This window comes from Strix uralensis, chromosome 4, assembly GCF_047716275.1.
Source record: "Strix uralensis isolate ZFMK-TIS-50842 chromosome 4, bStrUra1, whole genome shotgun sequence".
NCBI classification, from domain to species: Eukaryota; Metazoa; Chordata; class Aves; order Strigiformes; family Strigidae; genus Strix; species Strix uralensis.
This window is the reverse complement of record NC_133975.1, coordinates 90278556-90298590: the sequence shown is the minus strand read 5'-3', so window position 1 is coordinate 90298590 and position 20035 is coordinate 90278556. Positions and strand designations below refer to the sequence as shown.

The 20035-nt window shown below is 47.6% G+C and overlaps 1 protein-coding gene across 2 annotated transcripts in view; it reads left to right on the top strand.

Annotated features, from left to right (window-relative positions):
* CRY2 (cryptochrome circadian regulator 2) overlaps positions 1-16576 on the top strand; it is a 28268-nt gene extending 11692 nt beyond the window's left edge. For both annotated transcript variants that reach the window (XM_074867779.1, XM_074867778.1), the window contains exons 4-12: positions 7695-7879; positions 9186-9274; positions 10322-10462; positions 10952-11263; positions 12341-12492; positions 12644-12846; positions 13302-13391; positions 13885-14026; positions 14516-16576. In XM_074867779.1, the coding sequence (XP_074723880.1) occupies positions 7695-7879; positions 9186-9274; positions 10322-10462; positions 10952-11263; positions 12341-12492; positions 12644-12846; positions 13302-13391; positions 13885-14024 (1312 nt within the window). In that variant the 3' untranslated portion in view covers positions 14025-14026; positions 14516-16576. The remainder of the gene's footprint in view (positions 1-7694; positions 7880-9185; positions 9275-10321; positions 10463-10951; positions 11264-12340; positions 12493-12643; positions 12847-13301; positions 13392-13884; positions 14027-14515) is intronic.
* The last annotated feature ends 3459 nt before the right edge of the window (positions 16577-20035 follow it).

The following is a 20035-nucleotide window of genomic DNA, read 5'->3' as shown; positions in this document are numbered from 1 at the left end:
TGTCCGGGAAGACTTCAGTCTCCTTGATTACGTTGATCGCTATACGTTGATCGCTGTCATCTTGTGTGAGCCTAGAAGGTGTCAACAGGATTACTCTGCGCACTCACACTTTTGATTAGAGCACGTCAAAGTGCTGACAGTGACGTGAATGTACAGAAAGGTGTTGCCTCAAGCTTATTAAGCTCTGTACTTGACAGTCATTTAAGTTGCTCAGCTGTGTCCTATTGATTGCTCTCCTTGAGCATGTCCTCACTGCGTGGACTGCTTTTTTTGCTTCATTAAGATAGTTGAGCTGTTGTCTCAAGCAGGTTATGAAGGCAGGGCTTTTAACTGATGGAGGTGCCAGGACAGCTGGAAGAAGTAGAACAAGGTAGATTGGGGCAAACTTACCTTATTCTAAAACCTGAATGCCTTGTCTTTGTTGTGTATTGGGTATGGGGGAGCCTTGCTTTTATGTTGAGTTTTATATATTTACTTATATGTATGATCTCCATATATAGATATATATGATCCCCTTAAACAGTGGAGACAGTCTTTCAGCTAAGACTCTAAGGTATCCTTGACTTCAGCTATGCTTCAGTACTATTCTTACAGGTTGCTTGCTTTTTTTTTCTTTTTCCTTTTTTTTTGGATGATTTGTACCAGTAATGCTGAATGTAGATTTTCTTCTGTAAATCTTTAACACCCATCATTTCCTGTAGGAAGGAGCTTTGCAGTTAGCACATGCTGTGTGGAAATGTTTGTCTTTGGAGTGAGGGGGATTCTTCTTGAACCTGCCTCGTGAGCAGACACTGCTTTCTAATTCTTACATTACAAGAGACCATCAATGCTTATTACCTCCTCACCCCTTAAGTGTCAGCGCCCCTCACATCCTTCCTCATGTCATTTTTATCTTTGCCAATGTGGAGAGTTCAAGTGGAATCTGTTCTATATCTCTTTGAAGTTTTGCCACCTTTTTTCATACTTCTGGGTGTTTCTAGAGATGGAGAGCAGCAGTGAAAACTGTAGCTAGTGTTCAAAATGTATGAGTGACATGGATTTTTACAGTGCTATGTTTCCTGTCTTCTCCTAACAGTTGCTAGCATTCTTTTTGCTTTTTCTGAGTGCTGCTAAACACTAAACTGATGTCTCAGGGCTACCTTCCAGAATGGTCATAGCTATGTGAGAGACTGCTACTATATAAGTAAGTTTAAGATTGCATAGCCATGCATGTGAAGAAACAATATGACCAACACGGCATGTCATCTGATATTTTTGTCAGCTGGTCATGTGGTGTATAGGGAAATTTTTCAATTGCCTTTTATGTTTAGCCATCCCAAAAAGCTTATTGCGTCAGTAAACTTCATCATCATGCTCTTTTTTTGTCCCTTCCGAGATATTTTGTGAATAATGTTGAGCAACACAAGCCCTAGCTCAGGTCTGTGTAGGATTTCTTCTCCTGTTGGAAAAATAGATTGCTATCCTATCCTGTATCTCAAAAGAATTTTCTGTCTGCAGGGACCTTTTCCTTTATCCCAATTTATCGTGTTTTCTTTAAAAATTTTGAATGAGGGATCTCATCAGATGGCTTCTGAAATCCAGGTAGAGTTTATCAACTGAATCTCCCTTGCCCCAGGCTCAAATGTCACTAATAGATTTTGAGGCAGACTTCCCTTTACCAAGGCCAAATAAGCCTCCAGCATATTGCATATACCCATGCATTCACTGATTCCATTAGTATTTTCTACCCATCTGCCTAATGCACATACCAGACTCTATTCTGTCATCCCTCTGATGCCCTTGAAATGCTTTTTAAATCTGGAGTCGTATTTGCTTTTTTTACCTCATAGTATTTGGACAGTTTTAAGGCAAGTCTTACATGCAGCAGCTATTAGTTTAGGTATTTCTTGATGTCCTTGAGAACTCCTGGGTGAATGCTTGCTGGTCCTGGCAAGCTCTTGCTGTTCAAGCATAGCTTTGTTTTGTGGCATTTCTTCCTGACTTCCCAGTCTGTGACATCTCCTGATGCATTTCCTTAAAAAGATTCAGAGTTGTAATGTCCCTGAATACCTCCATAGTTAAAGCATGTACAAAAATAAATGCAGGGTTTTTTGCTGTGCTGTTACAGTGTCTGGTTTTTTTTATGACTTGATCACCTCTTGGCCCAATAAATGTCCTGGAGTGTCTGTAAAGGGATTTTTTTTTTTTTTACTACTTATGCTTTTTTTAAAAGGTTTCTCAACCTTTCATTTGGTTGGGAGGTTGCTTTTGTGATTTTTAATTTAATCTACCAAAGTTTGGGGTTTTGCTATCTTTATTTGGCCTTCATTTTTCTGAAGGATTTTGCCTTCTCTTATCTTTGCTGATGCTATTCTGTAAATGTTTTGACTCTTTGACTCTTGTGATCTTTCTGAAATCTTTTTTGATAGTTTGTGTGCAGTTGTTGATTTTTTTTTTCCCCACTCAGCTTGTTCTTTTTGCTTAGCACGCTTCCTTATTTTTACACATTTCTCTTCTTGAAATAAAAGCCATTATGGTATTGTTGCTCCTGGAAGGATGTTAAATTGATGCATGCAAAGTCACGGTTAGAGCAGGCAAGTGATAGCTAACATTTTCGGCTATACCTTAGCACTGCCTAAGACCAAATCATGAATTGCCTTTCCTTGTGGGTTCTTGATTAATTGTTCTACAGAACAGTCATCTGTGGCAACTAGAAAATTGGTTTTTGGCAGGCAGCAGGGTGTGACAGCTACCCAGTCTGTGTGGAGGCAGTTGAAGTCTCCAGTTACTCTGACATTTCCTGGTTCTTGGCATCTCTGAGATTTCTCAGCAGGCAGTAATACAGTTCTAATATTGTATTTCTCCTGGAAGCCTCTCAGAGTACATCGCCCTCCAGTCATGTTATCCAGTCTTTTAATTCATGGTATGTATTGTTCCTCTGCTCACCAGGTTTTTCCTGCATAATTAGTAACCTGGTGGTAGCATCCTACTTCTCATCTTTCTTTAATCAAATTTCTGACAAGATTGTCAGGCCTCGTTTTAAACAATTTAGACTAATCTCTCACTTCTACATAAACGATTCCAGCAGTCCTTCTGTTGTCCCCTGCTGTGTATTCCCGGTACCACCTCCACCAGCTCCTTTTAAACATTTACAAAGAACCTGTTCAGTTAACTTGTGAATTTGACCAGTTTTACCCAGTAGGAAGATTACAATATGCTCCTTGTTGGCACTGCCAGCATAGCTGTGTGATTATCAGAGCATCTTTACCCTCCTCTCCCCCAAAACAAGGATAGGACTACACAAAATCAACATCAGTGCTGGAAAATACTCTGAAGAAAATCGAGGAATTCCCAGTCAAGGTTAGCAATGCTCAGATTGTAGAAGTCAGACAAAAAAGATAATCTCTTGGGTATCAGCTTAGCCTGCTCAAAGCCTTTACTTGACAGTTATTCTGTCCGACAACTTCCAGCTGACAGGTTGTTTTGTCCCTTCTCTGGATCTGCCTGCTTCCTCCTCCTTAGGATCTAAATCCTCTGTAGTCTGCTTGCTGACGGTCAGCATTGTGGTTTCCATAATCCCGGGCAGGCCTGGGTGATTCCAGGGGAGTGGTTTAGGTCAGAGAAGAACATTGTGAGCTTGTATGTTTGTAGCATGCGTTAGGAGCAGCTTTTCCTCAAATATTCCAGCCTAAAGCTGAAATGATAGTTAAATGCATTTTAATAGGAGCGCGTACTAAATTAAAGTAAGCACGCACCAGGGAAGCGTGCATGCCTTGGTGGTTCTGCAGTTCATAGTCACGCTACACCAAAAAAGTGGTTTATTTCTATCTAAGAAGGTTAAGTCAAACTTCTGCCTGCCAGATCTTGTTATTCTCATCTGTCTTGCATGGTGCTCTGGTGTCAGGTGTTTCCCCCCTGCGCTGATACTTAGCCTGTCATCAAGTCATTTCTTCATCTGTCATCTGCTCATGTGTGTGATTCTGCAGAAGTTGAATTGTTCATCCTTTGTCCAGCATCTGTTGTGTGGAATATCCGTTGGTTATCCCTCCATCTCCTCTTTGAATCTGTAGAAATACCCCTTATCTTCTGTAGGAGTAGCCCTACACAAGCTCTCTAGAGCGAGGATTTAGATCAGAGCAATTGCATAAGCTGGCGAGGCTAACTAACTAGTCTGCGTGAGTTGGTGGTGGGGTGCGTTGTTGAGCAGCCTGCTTGCCAAGTGCTGGCAGCCAGCTCTTCCTCGCGCGAGGAAGCAGGGGGAGTACATTCAGTCCCTTGCCAGAACCGGGCCCTGTCATTTGCAAGCGAGATGAGCTGTCAGGGTTTTGAGGCGAGCAGCTTTCCCTAGCCTGACAGCCATCCCGCTGGGGCACTGCCATGGAGATGTGAGTCAGAAGCTGACACCTGTGAGGGTGTGCTTTTGAAGTCTGCAGACACTCTGCTGTCACAGGTGACTGACTGTAGGATACCTTATAATCCTAGCAGCCCCGGAACTGTGTTTGGTCAGGTTTTGGTTGCCTGCTTTCTTGAGGCAAAGTGTGACTGACAGTCAAAAAGACCCTCATAACTTCTGGCATCAAGGTACTACTGTCAGATAGTGCTGGGCAGTGTATTGCTAGTCTGGTGCACGGCCATTTTTGTGTGTGCTCGCTAACACCAGACAGGTTAAGTTTTGTATGACAAATACAGTGATTCTGCTCTCCTGTGTTCCATTTCAAGAAAACTAGAAGAATAACTGCCACGTGTAGCCTGTGAGTTGCACTGGGGGAGATGGATGAAACAGGAGTATTAAATCCTGGGGAGGGACCTCCCTTCTTCTGTCACTGGGGAGAGTCCTGTGAGACTGTACTGCCTGGGTTAGAAGGATGGTAGGAGAAAGGAAAGGACTCCTGCTTGGGGGCCTTCCTGTACAAATCTTTATTCAGAAGGCTGAACAGCACTACGCTACCCAGTATGTATTGTATAATATCCAATATTGTACAATACCCAATATTTGATACTTCTTTTCATGGCAGTATTGTGAAAGGTTCAAATTTTGTTGCATAATGCCAGTGTCGGGTGCTGTGAAATGTGCCACTTATCTTAGTCCTATCTCTTACAGACTTGTGTCCCTGGAATTTAGGAGTTGTACTAGGTAACTTCACTTGTATTCACATTCTTGAGGATGTCAAATACAGACACTGGCATCCACGTGCAAGTCACAGCGATTTGTTCCACGTAGCTGTCTGTTCACCGAAGCTGTAGCTGTGGGTCTGGGACCGGATATAACAGTGTGGATCTCAGACTGAGCTGCGGCCTCAGCAGGTCTGTGGAAGAGGACTGTGAAAGAGCTCAAACAAATGAATTCATGACAGTCCTTGATTAGGACTAAACTGTGATACAGGAAAGCTTTGCTTGTGTTTTGCTTCATTTGTATCTCTGTTCCCCCAAGACTCCCTGTTTCCCTAGGCCTCTTTGTCCTTTTAGGTAACATTAAGACGCTTGTTAGGCTTCCTACATAGATCACTGATAACCAAGACTCAAGACCTTCAATGGACCCTTAGACAATTCCTGGAATGTGCAAACTAAGATAGGAGGGACTCAAATAAAAGGATACAGAGACCCTGTAATGAGGAGGATGATTTTTACTGATTTCAGAAGAAGATGACACATGGACTTTACTTCACAGCACATGCTCTAGAAAGAAGGTCAACTAGCAAACACCATGAGGAAGACTATTTACTTCTTCCCTCGACCACCAAAGACCCCCAATAAAACTTAAGACACATACTCAAAAGGGTGTCAACTTATGTAAATGAATTCTGAGAACTCATTATCATAAGACAACCCTTCCCAGGAAATCTAATGAATATATATGATTTTTATGTGTGTAAACTGATGTCCCTTACTAACTCGGGAGAGCACTTATGGAATTCCCAGGGCAACCCCAGCTCTGCTAATTAAGAATACCTGCTTAACAGTAAAAAACTTTACTGTTGAGTCAATTTCTTTGTTTCAACTGAAAAAAGAGGCAGCCTTAAAGAAGTGGCTTCCCTGCCCCCATTGCAGGCACCTCAGGGAAGACACAGTGCAGCTTTGTCACGTTTTCTCTTCCAAGCTCTGAACTCTTCTGGAAACAAGTGAGCCTCTCTAGGGTGCTGTCACTGGAAACACTGATTTTCTGGGGATCTCTGATCAGTCTTGTTTGGAGACCCCAGTGCTCAGAGCAAGCCCCAGAGAAGGTTGTGGTGGGTAGCATTCATGAGAGTTTGTGATCTCTTGCCATCTTCTGGGGCGGTAGAGAGACAGCTGGCTGAAAAGTGCATGCGTGAGAACAGAGATGCCCTCTGGCACGAAGGTAAAGGACAGAGTGTGTTGCCTGTAAGGCTCCCCTCGCTGCCCTTGCTTGGAGGGGTGGCTGAGAGCGCCGTGCCCACACCGCCGTCACGTTTACAGCCTCGCACCGAAAATGTACAGCGCTCTGTGTGTGTCCCGCTTGCCCTCCCTCCCCTGTCCTGTTCATTAGTGTCATCTTCTCCCCACGTTTACAACTTAGAAGCAGAAAAACGGGAGGAAACTGTAGGAGGCTTCATTTTTAACCTCTGCCCCCGTGCTGCGCGGCGGGAAGGCTCCCCTCGCTCGGCCTCCAGCTGGGGGTCCCGCTCGGTGCCTGGCCTCGGGGGCTGGGGTGCGGGGCCGGGCTCCGCCGCGGCGTGGGGAAGCTGAGTGGCTGTGGAGCACGCGTGAGGACGGGCCGGGCCGGCATGTCGCTCCTCCTCGCTACACGTGCGGCTTCGGGGGGAAGGGAAGGCACATGGCGTCCTCCGAAAGGCTCGGCTTTAAGCCCAGCCCTTGCATAAGCTGTTGACTGTAATGGGTGGGGAAGGCTGCTCTGCCGCAGCTCTTGTGTGAGCTGTGGGGTTGGCTGCCTTAACTTTATGTAATGCTGGCGATCCCTGTGCTGTCTGCTTTGCTGTTAACTCCTTCCTCTCCCTGCAGGCATCTTTCACCCTGGGGAAGCTTACCCTTGCCCAGGGGACTTCTCATAGCTCTCTGTCCCCGGAAAAATAAGACTGAGTGGCCCTAGCAGGCTGTGGATGCTTAGTGAAATAGAGGAGTGGGGAACTGTGGCTGCCTTTTCTATAGCATGATCTGACACAGGTGAATAGCACGAGACAGGTCTGCTTGTGACCGTATGGCATGGGGGAGGATGGTGATTTCTCTAATCACGGGAATGACGCAAACTGGGATTTGGCTCATCTGAGCTAGGCAGAGGAGGGGTCACTAACAGGCTGAGACTTTTTGTGTCAGACGGGGAGGAAGTAAGGTCAGAATCAGGGTAGGATATCTCGAGGTATCAGGGATTAGCAATCTTGGGGAGACAGAAAGGGAGTAATCAGATTGATTTCATACAGGGGTCTGAGGAGGAGCTCTGGGAGAGAGATGTGATGCTAAGCCTGGTTCAGCTGGAGCTGTTTTGTTGTTTTTCCTGTGGAGATGAATTAGTATATGGGGTTTTGTTTTCTGGTGGTTTTTGGGGGGGTGGGTTTGTTTGGTTGGTTTTTAATATCCCTTTGAGGGATGCATCAAGTGGAAGCTAGATCTATAAGGATTTGTGTATCCAAAGTGAAAGGTTATCCTGAGCAGAAATAGCAGGATGCAGTTTGGCTATCATTTCCTTGTGTCTTCTGTGGTAGTGAGGTTGTATCGTTTTACCTTGCATATTTTGTCTCCAGAATAATTGAGCTGAATGGCCACAAACCACCCCTCACCTACAAGCGTTTCCAGGCCATCATTAGCCGTATGGAGCTCCCAAAGAAGCCAGTGAGCACTGTAATAAGCCAGCAAATGGAGACGTGTAAAGTGGACATCCAGGAGAACCATGACGATGTGTACGGGGTCCCATCCCTGGAAGAGCTGGGTATGTGTCAAGGGTGAATGCAAGGGTTAACTGCCAGCTGGAACGGGATCTGTTTCTGATGGCTGACACGTGCCCAGGACAGCTCCAGTGTTCTCATCTGACCTGGGCTGCCTCTAGCCCTAGTCCTAAACCTCGTGAGCACAGACTGATGTCCCTTGCGCTGCTGTGGATACACAGCAGCCCCTTTAGCACTGCTCTGAAATGCTCTGCAGCTGTCCTTATGTTCTCTGCTATACTGAGCATGTAACCACCGTATCAGTGTCTCATGTCCTCGCCATCTGCTTTCCTCCTACTGCCGTCTCTGACACGTTGTGTAACAGACCTGAAGAGGTAAACTAACAGTGTACCAGGCTGAGATCATTTCATTCAGTTATTGCCAAGCAGCACCAATTTGGGAGCTTAGCAAGATGAAAGATATTACAGAAACTTCCTTCACTCATCCTGCTATGCCTTTTGGTCCTGTATTTTTCTCAGAGAAGGAGAATGAATAGAGAGCTGAGGCAGGAGGAGTGCAAGGCCTACATCAGGGAAGTGAATCTAAATGCAAGGCAAGAAAGGATTAATGCAGAATACTGTCTGCATGTGTGTGACTGGAGGCTCCATACCAGCTTTATAGGCGTATCGCCTTGTACCTTAAGGCACAGTTTCAGCAGTCACATAAAAGTGGGGGACTTAACAGGAGTATCCTAAGGGTTGCAGTCCTGGGTAGATCTGCTTCCTTTAATTCCTGGCCTGATGTGAGACTGCCTGCAACCTTACACTGCTCTGCTTGCTGCCAGGGGAGGCTCCTCTGTCAGCCTCGAGCAGTGCAGGGAAACTGCATTATTGCTTCCCCTTTTGTACTGATTCTTCAGCACTAATTGAGTGCCTTCCCCAGCACCAGCTTTCAGCAGAATAGGAGCCTCACCAGGAGCAGCCAGGCTCTGTGGTGAGCTCCTGGTGTCGATGGCAAGGTATTTTGTAAGGCAGAGCTGTGGAGCAGATGTTCCTTTCCCAGCTGCTCTGGCCTTTGGAGGAGAGCCCTGTGGATAGTGCTGACACACAGAGAGAGTGCTGGCATGGGAGCAATGGGAAAAGTCCCCAGAAGGCTGCCTGAAGCATTGTAGGGAGAGCCCCTTGTAGTGCAGCATCACAAGCAGGCTCTCCCCGTGTTCCACATGATTTTCCTGCTGTAGGAGGACTAGAGCAGCAAGTAAGCTGTGTTAGGCAACCACAGTACATAGTGTCTTGCTGTTATTAGTGCGTAATCCCATCTGTACCCTTTTTCTAGGCGTGGCTTCAAATCTTACAAAGTTCTTCTCCTCAGGCTTTCCTACGGACGGTCTTGCCCCTGCAGTTTGGCAAGGAGGGGAGACAGAAGCTTTGGCACGACTGGATAAACACTTGGAAAGAAAGGTAACCCCTGTTATTTAGGTGGCAATTCCTGCAGGGTGTGGCTCCAAACGAAAAATGTTGAGCGTTGGCCGTTGCTCTGTTTTGCTGCTCTTCCTAGCAACGGTTGCAGCATTCACTTCTGGAAAGGGTGTTTGGTATTGTTGGAGTATGCCGGCGATCTTGGATCATGTGTGCAGTGAGGAACTCCTGGGCTTCCTCAGACCCAAAGAAGCAGAGATGTATATTAATTCTGCTGCTCTTTGAAGTGTATAGTCCCTTGTTTTTGCCCCTCGGTTTCCTTTAGAGGAGTGCAAACTTGGAAACTCTCCTGTAAGTTGCCCAGTCCCTGCTGCACATCATCTTGTTTTCTCTTTAGCTGAGGTATTGGTGCGAGTACACGGTCATAAAAGAATACCTTCCCCTTGCACCCCGCCCTGTTAATATGCTGTCTCACTGGCTGGCATTCCTTGAGCCCCTTGCTGAAATATCCACGCTTTTTCTATGGGGCGTATGTCCCTCGTTATAGTGCAGAAGGCAAACAATTTCGAAGTAAAGAATGGGGCAGTTGCAGAGCCATGACTCAATTTTAAACCATTTGTGTCTTTTTAATGCTGGGTGGCTTGGTGCAGTTGTAGAGTTCCATAATTTCCAACCATAAATTCTTGTCCTGAAGAGGGAATAAACTGTCAATGTAATACTCCACAAAAAGGTCTGGATTTACCCAAATTTTTTTGTTCAGTGTGTGAAATGAGATAGATGTATCTGGACATAAACAATGGTGTTAGCATATGTCCCTAGGAGCTCTCAGGGTCATTAGTGCTTGCATGCAAAGCATATTTAGTCCTTTCATTGGCCCAAATGACTGAGTGGTTTAAATCCCGGAGCAAAGGTTTTGCATTTCCTGAATGGAGTGTGGGGGTTGGGATTGCCCACTTGAGATCTCCCAGCAGTGGTTGGAAGTGAATAAGAGAGACTCTGATGTCAGACCTGAGTGGCCTTGCCACCTGCACCTTAGTAGTGTCCCACAAATTTGGAGTTTTTTGGCTCATTTCTCCTGAATATGTCTAGGCATGGGTTGCAAATTACGAAAGACCGAGGATGAACGCCAATTCATTGCTGGCCAGCCCTACAGGACTCAGTCCCTACCTGCGTTTTGGCTGCTTGTCCTGCCGCTTGTTTTACTATCGTCTCTGGGAGCTGTATAAGAAGGTAAGACAAAAGATTCATCTGGAGAGCAGGCTGGTTCTGAGCGTAGACAGCGTGGTGCTGGTTCCCAAACAGTGTGCTAGAACTGTTGCCTCCCTTCTATTCGACTGTTGGGCTAAGCTTTTTGCTCCTACAGAAGAGACTCTTGGGTGAGGAAAAGTGATTCTCCTGTATATAGTGGAGCAGACCTTAAATCTGCTGATACCCTGTTCTTCAGCCCAGACTCTTTTGTCATGAGCTGTGTAGAGCTTTTTGCTGTTAGTTTTGGGTTGTTCAAGTCTCTTGTCAGTGTACTGATTGAGCTAAAAGGAGTGGTCTGGCTTCACCCCCCCCTGGGGTTTCTGGTAAAGAATGGTCTGGAATTAAGCTCCTTCATGCCAGTTGTCAGTAACTGACTTGGGAATTGTGTATAAATGCATGGGTGGCCTACAGCTCAGCTTAATGAACCCAGTCCTCCCCTGCTTGTGAATACCCTTGTTCCCTCTTCCCCAGGTGAAGCGGAACAGCACACCTCCCCTCTCTCTGTACGGACAGCTTCTGTGGCGGGAGTTTTTCTACACAGCAGCCACAAACAACCCGAAGTTTGATCGTATGGAGGGGAACCCCATCTGCATCCAAATCCCCTGGGACAGGAACCCTGAAGCCTTGGCAAAGTGGGCAGAGGGCAAGACAGGCTTCCCTTGGATCGATGCGATCATGACCCAACTGAGACAGGAAGGGTGGATCCACCATCTGGCCAGGCACGCGGTGGCCTGCTTCCTGACCAGGGGCGACCTCTGGATCAGCTGGGAGTCAGGCGTCAGGGTGAGTCTGGCATTTCCAGAGGCTTGCAGGAGGCCATAAGGAAAACAAAGTCTCCCTGGCACTCGCTGCAAGGATGGGCACACAGGTATGGCTTTTGCTTCGCACATAAAAGTTGCGTGGAAGAGAGGATTTGCTAGGGGGTTCTTGACCTGCCAACAGCCTGACTTCTTTCTGCCTTCTGCCATGGGGTTCTGACAGTATCAGGAGCCTTCAGCAGCTGTAACTGAATGTTAGTGGGACCCACTGGTAAATATGGACTGGGGTTTGGGGGGATTTAAAAATTTTTTTTAGAAAAGTTCTCTCAGTTCCTTTGTTTTCTTTGCAAGTTCAATGTCACTTTATAACCTTTTTCCTCATTGTATAATCCATCACCATGCTGGTCAGGGAACGTTCCATGACTGTGAAATCTGAGTCTAGAGTCTCTCAAGGAAAGAGGTAAAAGACCCTCCTCTTGGGCCATCTGAAGGGACAGACAGTTTGAACCTGTCCGGTGTACATATTGCCCTACGCAGAAAGTGGAGGCAGGGGCATCTTGTCACAGAGCTGACAAAACAGAGCATAGCTGAAAGCACATCGTAGGGTCAGATGCTCAAAGTGCAGCATCCGTGCATGGACATGAGCAAGTTACTGCTGAAACCTGTCCACCTCCCAGTGGCAGTTGCTCTGGGACCTTCAGAGGGGTTCTTCCTTCTGGCTTTGGTGCTTGCTCTTCTGTGCAGCATCTGCCTGCTTCCCACGGTTGGTGCTTTGCCCTTGTTAACGCCTCCCAGGTTAGGATCAATACCCAAGGCTTGCTGCAACACTAGGTAGTGGTTTAGTGTGTAGCTGCATGAGAGATAAGCCAGCACATTTATCAGCGTGAGCAGACAGTGCCTCCCTATGTGAAAGCATCAGGAAGTGAGATGTATTGACCAGCCAACTGGCTTCAGCCAGCAGATCGGCAATTTGCTGCTGCTCTGGTTCCTAAGAGCTGTTCGCACAGCTCAGCGCCTGCCATTTGAAATAGCAGCTTGGGTCCTCCTGCCCCAGAGTCTTGCCTGGTGAAGCTTTCACTGTCTTTTCCTCCAATTGCTGCAGGTATTTGATGAATTGTTGCTGGATGCAGATTTCAGCGTAAATGCAGGCAGCTGGATGTGGCTTTCATGCAGTGCGTTTTTCCAGCAGTTCTTTCACTGTTACTGCCCCGTGGGCTTCGGGCGTCGCACAGACCCCAGTGGTGACTATGTTAAGTAAGTGATGTGTCTGGAGCTTCTTTCTGGCTTGGTCTGTGAGCCTAAAGTCGTTCAGTAGCAGACAAGCGCATGGTGCTTTCTGTGCATTGTGAATGCTGCATTGCTTCACTTTAAGTGGTGTTTGTGAATCTTTTTACTTGTGTTGTAGGAGGTATCTGCCCAAACTAAAGGGTTTCCCCTCACGGTACATCTATGAACCATGGAATGCCCCAGAGTCTGTGCAGAAGGCAGCCAAGTGCATCATTGGGGTGGACTACCCCAAACCCATGGTGAACCATGCGGAGACCAGCCGACTGAACATCGAACGCATGAAGCAGATCTACCAGCAGCTGTCACGCTACAGGGGACTCTGTAAGTACCAACACTTGCAAAAGATTGTGTCTGTAATAGGAGATAAAATGGTAGGAGGGGGGTCGTGATTTGAAATAGATAGCACTAGTCTCTCTGGCTGGTCCTTGCAAGAGGAAGCAGTCCCTGCCAAAGCTGCTCAATCCATTTCCAGGGAGAGCTCTGCTGAGCTCTTGGACAGCTAATGATTAGTTTTGAGAGCTGCAATGCCACAGCACCATCCATATGCCACCAGTGGTCCATTCTTTGCTTTGGAAAAAAACCTAGGCAAAGCATCCTAAATAAATATGCTGCTGGATCATGGTGTCTGTCTGGCTGGCACGGCTGAGCGCAGCTCTGAACTCCTCCCGCTTTGGGATAGGGATGTGCTGGTTGGTGATCACTAAGGTGTTTCCATATGAAAGGCTCCTCCTACACCAGGTGGTTTTTTGTTTCTTAGCTGTCTTGCCTTTCTCTAGGTTTACTGGCATCAGTCCCTTCATGTGTGGAAGATCTCAGCGGCCCTGTCACAGACTCAGCTTCAGGGCAGGGCTGCAGCACCAGTACAGGTGAGTTGGAGCTATTTGTGTGCTTCTGAGACAGTTTCGTGTCGACTTACAAGCAGGAGAGAGAGATCCTTTTCTAATAAGAGCTAGGAAAACATATCCCATTCACCTTCCTTTAGGCTTTCTTCAGAAGTCCCCAGTGAGCCTTCATTCCTAAAAGGGCTGAAGAACAGTTCATTGAAGTGAATCTTTTATTGCCCGTATAGGATCATATGCAACCATTTATGGGAGAAGCCCAGATCACTGTAGGGCTAATCAGGTATAATGAAGCTGTCCTCTGTCAGATGATACTTTTGTGTTTGTTCTGGGAGACTTAATTATTGTGCTTTTAACAAGGTTTATTCAAAAGTTTACAGGGAGGCTGTGGCCAGCATCTCTCTGTGCTTGTAGCACTGCATATTCTTCTTTGTCCCAGCTCTGTAGCAGGTTAGGTTAGGGTGTGCTTATGAGATCTAAAGGCAAGGAAAACGTTGCAATGACTCCTCTTCCTCTACAGCGATGAGGCTGTCGCAAGCAGACCAGGCTTCTCCAAAGCGCAAACATGAGGGAGCAGAAGAGCTGTGCACTGAAGAACTGTACAAACGAGCCAAAGTGACGGGTCTCCCCACTCCAGAGATCCCTGGCAAGAGTTTATGATTGTGAGTAGTCCCTAGTGTCACCTGGCCTAAACAACCCTGTTCCGGCAGCTAGCGAGGCTCAATCTTATTTGCTCCCTGCCTTTTAATGAATAAAATGGCTTTGCTTGTGGAGGGAGGTGGCTCCTAACTGTAATTCCATAGCCCTGTCATTTGGCAGTGCTCTACCCTCTTGGTTGTTTGGCTTTTGCCTGACAAGCTGTTATCTCAGTTGTCCAGCAGAGAGCAGTACCCTGTTGCTAGAACAATCACAGAGTACAGTTGGTGGTGGCTTTGCTCGAGCGAGGCTGCTTCTCCTTCCACAGAGTGGGTTTGCAGCCAGATTTGCAGATGTGGTGAGGGTACAGGCTGGAGGAGGGGAGCAAGCAGGGTCCAGTCAGCTGCCTGAAAAGCTCTAGATCCCAGGAGGGAAGGAGCTGGTCGCATGTTCTGCCAACTTCTCAGTACGAGGGGGAGGTCAAGGCAAATTCTCTCTTCTGCTTTTTCCTACAGCCGGTGACAAGCACCTTACCAGTGAAGAGTGAGAGTGCTGATGAGGTGACCAGAGGAGGAGGGACTGCTGCCCCAGAGGGACTGGAACTTGTGATCCGCAACAAAAAATCTGGGATCTCATATAAATGTGTAATTCCAATAGCTGCCGCAAAAGGGCACTGTGTTACTTGTGCTTGGGAATATTTGGCTTTCTGGTCTCCAGAGCGCCAAATATGTCTCTTCTCAGCCATGCCCAAAATCTGTCCACATTTAAGGAGGCAGGAGCCTTCTATCAACTTGTTCACTCACAGGTGTATCTTCCTTTTCTGACAATGGCTCAGTGCATGTGACTTGATGCGTTGATGTAGGGAGCAGCATCTGCGCATCTAGAAATAGTGAATGTCCTTTCTCATCGCTAGTACTAGACAGTGAGGTGTGCTGATTACTTCAAATTATAGTAGGGGTCGAGAAGGAAACTGCTACAATGTCAGGAGTACCCATCCTACAAGAGAACAGGAAAATCTCTATTTCTTCCATTAGGCTAGACTGACAGGGATGTAAATGGTTTCTGAGTAAATCAAGGTGGTACTTGCGGGATGGAAACGAAATGGAGGACAGCTGTAGCACATGAACGGAGAGATACAAACTGTCTGTACACTTGAAAGGCAGTTAATCCTCTCCCTGCAGAAGGATCTCACTGCTGCAAGGTGAGCCATAGTGATGTTGCCTGGAACGGGCAGCTTCAGAGCAGTTTCACATCTGGAGGGGAGGGACTCTTGAGAGAAGGAGGAGTTTGTCAGAGAATAAGATCATGCCTTGATGTGAGTAAAGCAGTCTCCCAGAAGCTTGCTGGTCCAGATAATAAGGGAGCTACACCTGGGCCCTGCACTCTACAGCATTTCCTGCCCTGAGTGAGAGCTCTCTCAAACAGAGTGACCAGTGTCTGGTGTGTAGCCTTGTGGAGTGCCTCAACTTTAAAGTTGATGGGATAAATTAAAGGGGATGTATTACACATCATCTCCTTGAAGAGAGTTTTCCTCAGGCTCAGTCCGTTGTCTGTTCTGTGTGGATGTTTGCTCTTTCCTGTGTTGGCATCTGTGTTTCGAGTTTCTGCACAGTACTCCTGTACCTCATACCCTGCACACTGCTCCTTCTTGCCATTTGCATTCACGCTGGTGCTTTGTAGTCTAGCAGGACAATTGTGTAGCTTTCCTGGCTCTTAACAATACACTCCTTGGCCTGCTCCTGTTACATGTCATTTCAACACGGTGCTGGCAGAGCGCCTCCGCTCACCTTCCCACCTAAGAGGGCAAGGGAGGGTGGTACTGCAGAAGAGCCTTTCTTTTGGCCGTTTTCAAGAGGGATTAGATTGAGTCGCTAATCCCGTGCAATGGGCTGCTGTTGGCACTGTTTTCATCTGCTGTCCAAAACCTTTCATCCCTGCCTGGCACAGATAGTGTAGGGCTATATGTGAGCTTATGCAACTAACAGCTTTTGGGGAGCATAGGAGTTGTCTCCCACTCCGACTGGGATAATCGGATTCAGTTTGGAGGCCGTGTTTGAACCCAGAGCAGTGGGGCTGCGAATAGAAACTGACTCAAATGTATCTGGGAAGCCTGGAGTGGCTGGGTTGGGTCTGTGAGTTAATTTATTGAATAGCTGAATAACCTTTCCTTCCCACTCATCTCCCTGGGGCATTGACCCTAGTTTCCTTTTCCCAAGGGAATCCGCTGGGCAGACTGACCAAGTAAACGAGTTGCTTTTCCTGCCCTTACGTTCTTCTGAACTACTCTTCACAGAGCCTGCCTGGTGGATAACCCGGTAATCAACAGGTTTTGTCTCCTTCAGTCTGACCCAGACCTTACTCCCACTGTCTTGAGGGTAGAAAGGTATAAAGAAAAAGAGACCCTCCCCCCACCCCCATCTTCTGCTACAGAGAGAAGAAAGGGGAAAGAACATGCACTTTGTACACTTAGGTTACAGAAATTGTGACTTCTGTCATTTGGAGAGTTTCATGCTTAGGCAATGGTCTGTAAATACAACTCTTTTTTTTTTTTTTTTTTATAAATGTCTTTAACCCTCTCTTTGCTGTCATCCAAATTATTTTGTTTGGGAAGTGGCATTTTTGGGGCCAAAGGGAGGGGAGGCAAAATCTCCTAAGCGATCTCTTAGAAGGCTTTGTGGGTGAGGAGGAAATCACATTTGCAAGGTTTCTGTCTCTGATGTGGATGGTGGCACCTGGAAGAGCTGCCATTCAGGTAGTAGAACTAGGAAGGACACAGAGAAACACAAGGCCAACCAAAGATACCAGAAAAACTTCCTGCAAGAAATCTGTTAAGTAGGCTGGGATTAATCCACTCTGATACCTTTTCCCAGCTGAAATGATAAAGGTGTGTGAAACGATGTGACAAAGGAGTAGGGGATGATTGTTCACTGTTTTCTGTAATGTTTAGGATTGGATGTGTTCGATTAAACTACAAGATGACAGATTGAACAAGACTGCACCTTCCTTACATAGATGTTTTTGTAGCAAGCTCTTCCTAATTTGTGGGTGCTAACAGTTTGACTGAATTCAAAAAGGACTGACTGGTTCTTGGGGAAAGAAAAATCCATCAATAACCATTAGTGAAGATACCATCTTTGTTTCAGGAAGGAGCAACAGATTGCTGGAGGCCGAGATAACGAAGGAAGCACTGTGAAATGGGTGCCAGTTTGGGGATTTCCACTTCTTGGGATAACAACCGTTTTCTGGGGCTAGGTGGCAATATCTGACCTGGTGCAGGCACCCCCGAAGCAGGCGTGGGGTGATCTCTTTGCAGGGGAAGAGGGAGCAGTTGGGGTTTGATGCTGGGAGAGCAGTGGCTTTCAGGATGTTCCCCAGGGTGGTGTGGAGACTCCTTTCAACTGCGAGGGGGGGCTTTGGGGCAGAGAAGTGCTGCAGAGTGATGAACAATGCGAACGTTGTTCAGCATGGGTCTCCTGTGAGTGACTGAGCCTTTTCTCTTGCAGTTTGTCAGCAAAGTCATGAACTGACACTAAATACACCATGGTTCAGCCATCTGGGAGCTAGCTGGGAGGCAGTTGGAGTAAACTTCTGCCTGTGCATTATGCCTTCCTCCTCGGTGCTCCTGTGTAGACCCAGTCACTGGAACCATTTTTTTAATCTTTGGAGAATTACATGAGGTACATCAGTTTTTTAGTAGCCAGCAAGGAAGTGCAAGTAGCCACGCAGTTTCTCATCACTGCAGGTTTGGCAGCAGGGCTGATCCAGAAAAGCCTTAGCCTCAGCTGGGTATGTTCAGGTAGCGCTGGTCCGAACACCAGCTAAGCGATTACTTACAAACAATCCAGTAAAGCCAAGACCCAATTTTAAAATATTTTGCATTTATAAGCATTTAAAATTTAGAGTCTTAATTTGTTCGGCAAGTTCGAGATGCAAAAGGCAGGTTTTGAAGATGCAAATTAGAGCGTTTCAAAGAGGTGCTGGGATGAAAGGGCACGTCTGGTCTGCGAGGAGGGCGACAAGCGCAGTGCATCGGTTAACTGAGCGAGGGTGCGGCCAAGGTTCATGCTATTGCCGAGTTGTTCTCTTGTCTCCAGCAAGGACCTCGTGGGCTTGAGGAGGTAACACTTCAGTGCTTGAAGTGCCTCGTACGTGACAAAAACCTTTTGAAAATAGCAGCCTGTTGGCTTAGAAGATGAGGAGCCAGGATGACAGCAAACTCAGTCCAGCTTTCTCTACCCAGAGTGTAGTAATGTAAATTAAACCTGGAGAGGTGGAGTTTGAGGCTCCTCTGTGCTGGCCAGAGCATCTGTTCTCCCTGTCAAAGGAACAGCAGTGATGTGGCCAAGGGTGGAAACCGGCTAACCTCGGATTTCTGGCAGGGAGTGAGTGCCTGCTCCATGTGCTGGTGGTTGGGGAAATTCCCTTCCCCCATGCCTCTTCTGTCTGCAGAAAGGAGGAGCTGGAGGGGCTGGCTGAAAGGTTTGGAAGTAGAAAACACACCTGGATATGAAGAGAAGAGCCAGAGCGGTGGCCATTGGGGCGGAGGGGAAAGCAGTGAGAAGGACGGCTGATGGAGAGAGCAGTGCTAGTCTGGTATCACAACTGCATCTAGGGGCAGATCGGGAGCTTCAGCTGGGGGAGAGAAGCAGGAAAACCTCTCCACACATAACCTTTCCTCAGGTTTAACTTAAGGCTGAGAACAGTTGCTCTGAAGTGAACCTGATGGTCAGCTGGACAGTTTGAAAGAGACAAAGAAGACAGCAGATGCCTTGTGAGCAGAGACACTGCCTGGGACAGAAGTGTAGTCTCTGTTTTGCAGGAGATGTACGAGCCCTCTCCCAGAGGCCGTGGAGATCAGGAGATGGACATGACGAGCAGTAGCACAGCCAGGAAGGCCGAAGTGAGTCTCCTGCTAGGCCAGCCTGAGCCAGGCCTGGGATGAAAGGCTTGATGACCAGGCTGGGGGCAGCTCTGGGAGCTTGGCATCCCAGCAGAAGGTGAGATGTGCTGGTGGTCATGTGGCTGCAGGAGGAGGAGGCAGACTTACCCGCCCCCGTCAGAGGCCAAATGACAGCCGTGCTCCAGACGAATCGTGTTTTGGGAGCTGGGGTTTATGCTTTGAGAGGGAGCTGTGTTCAAGCTCCCCCAGTCCCCGAATGGATGCTGGTGCATCTCGGGTCCTGCATGTAAGACAGTTCAGTCTGTGCATCCAAAGTGTGAAGAGGACACCTAGACCCCTTGGGAGGCTGCGCCGGGGTACCTGTGCAGGGTGACCCTGTGGGTGTGGGCTTGTTTCCACACTGGCCCGGGAGTAACATCTCTTTCAAGTTTGTCTGGCAGGAGACCAAGACTCCAAGAGAGAGTGGGGCTGTGTGCCTTGGAGGGCTCTGCCTGCTCTTCTCTGGAGGAGCAGCTGACGTCCTGGGTCTTAGCCAAGAACTAATATCATTGCCTCAATGACAGTCAGCTCCCTGGTTTGAGAAACACCAATGGCACCTGCTGTATCTTTAAAGTTTGCTAAAGCAGTGCCACCCACCCCATCCAGGACTGTCACAGCAACCGGGAGCAAGGTGGGCATCCGGGGAATACGAAAAGTTCTCCTGTTCAGGCACAGAAGTGGCCCTGAGACCTAAAAATACTGATGCTGTCCACTTCTGAGGACAGCACGACCTGCAGGGTTTTCTGAGAATAGCCTGCAAAGCAGGGGGAGGAGAGGCAGGGGAGAGAAACCTGCTGCTCAGGCTGCTGGGGAAGGGCAGCAGCGAAGAGCACTCACCCAAGATGCTCCCTGCGATGTAGCTCTGCCTGTTGTGGGGAGAGAGACCTGCAACTCCGAGATGCCTTTTTTTTCCCCCCCCTTGTGCTTGTGGAACGTGTGTATAAACTATTTTTTTAATTTCCCTTGCTGTGCTTGTAGTCCTGGCAAGCTTCACCAGGGACAGGGTTTGCGCTGGGGCTGCCGGACCTGTTGCCAGCTGGGTTTTAGCTGCTGCTGCTGCCGCCTCCAGGCGTGTCCCCACCGCGGGGGGGCCCGG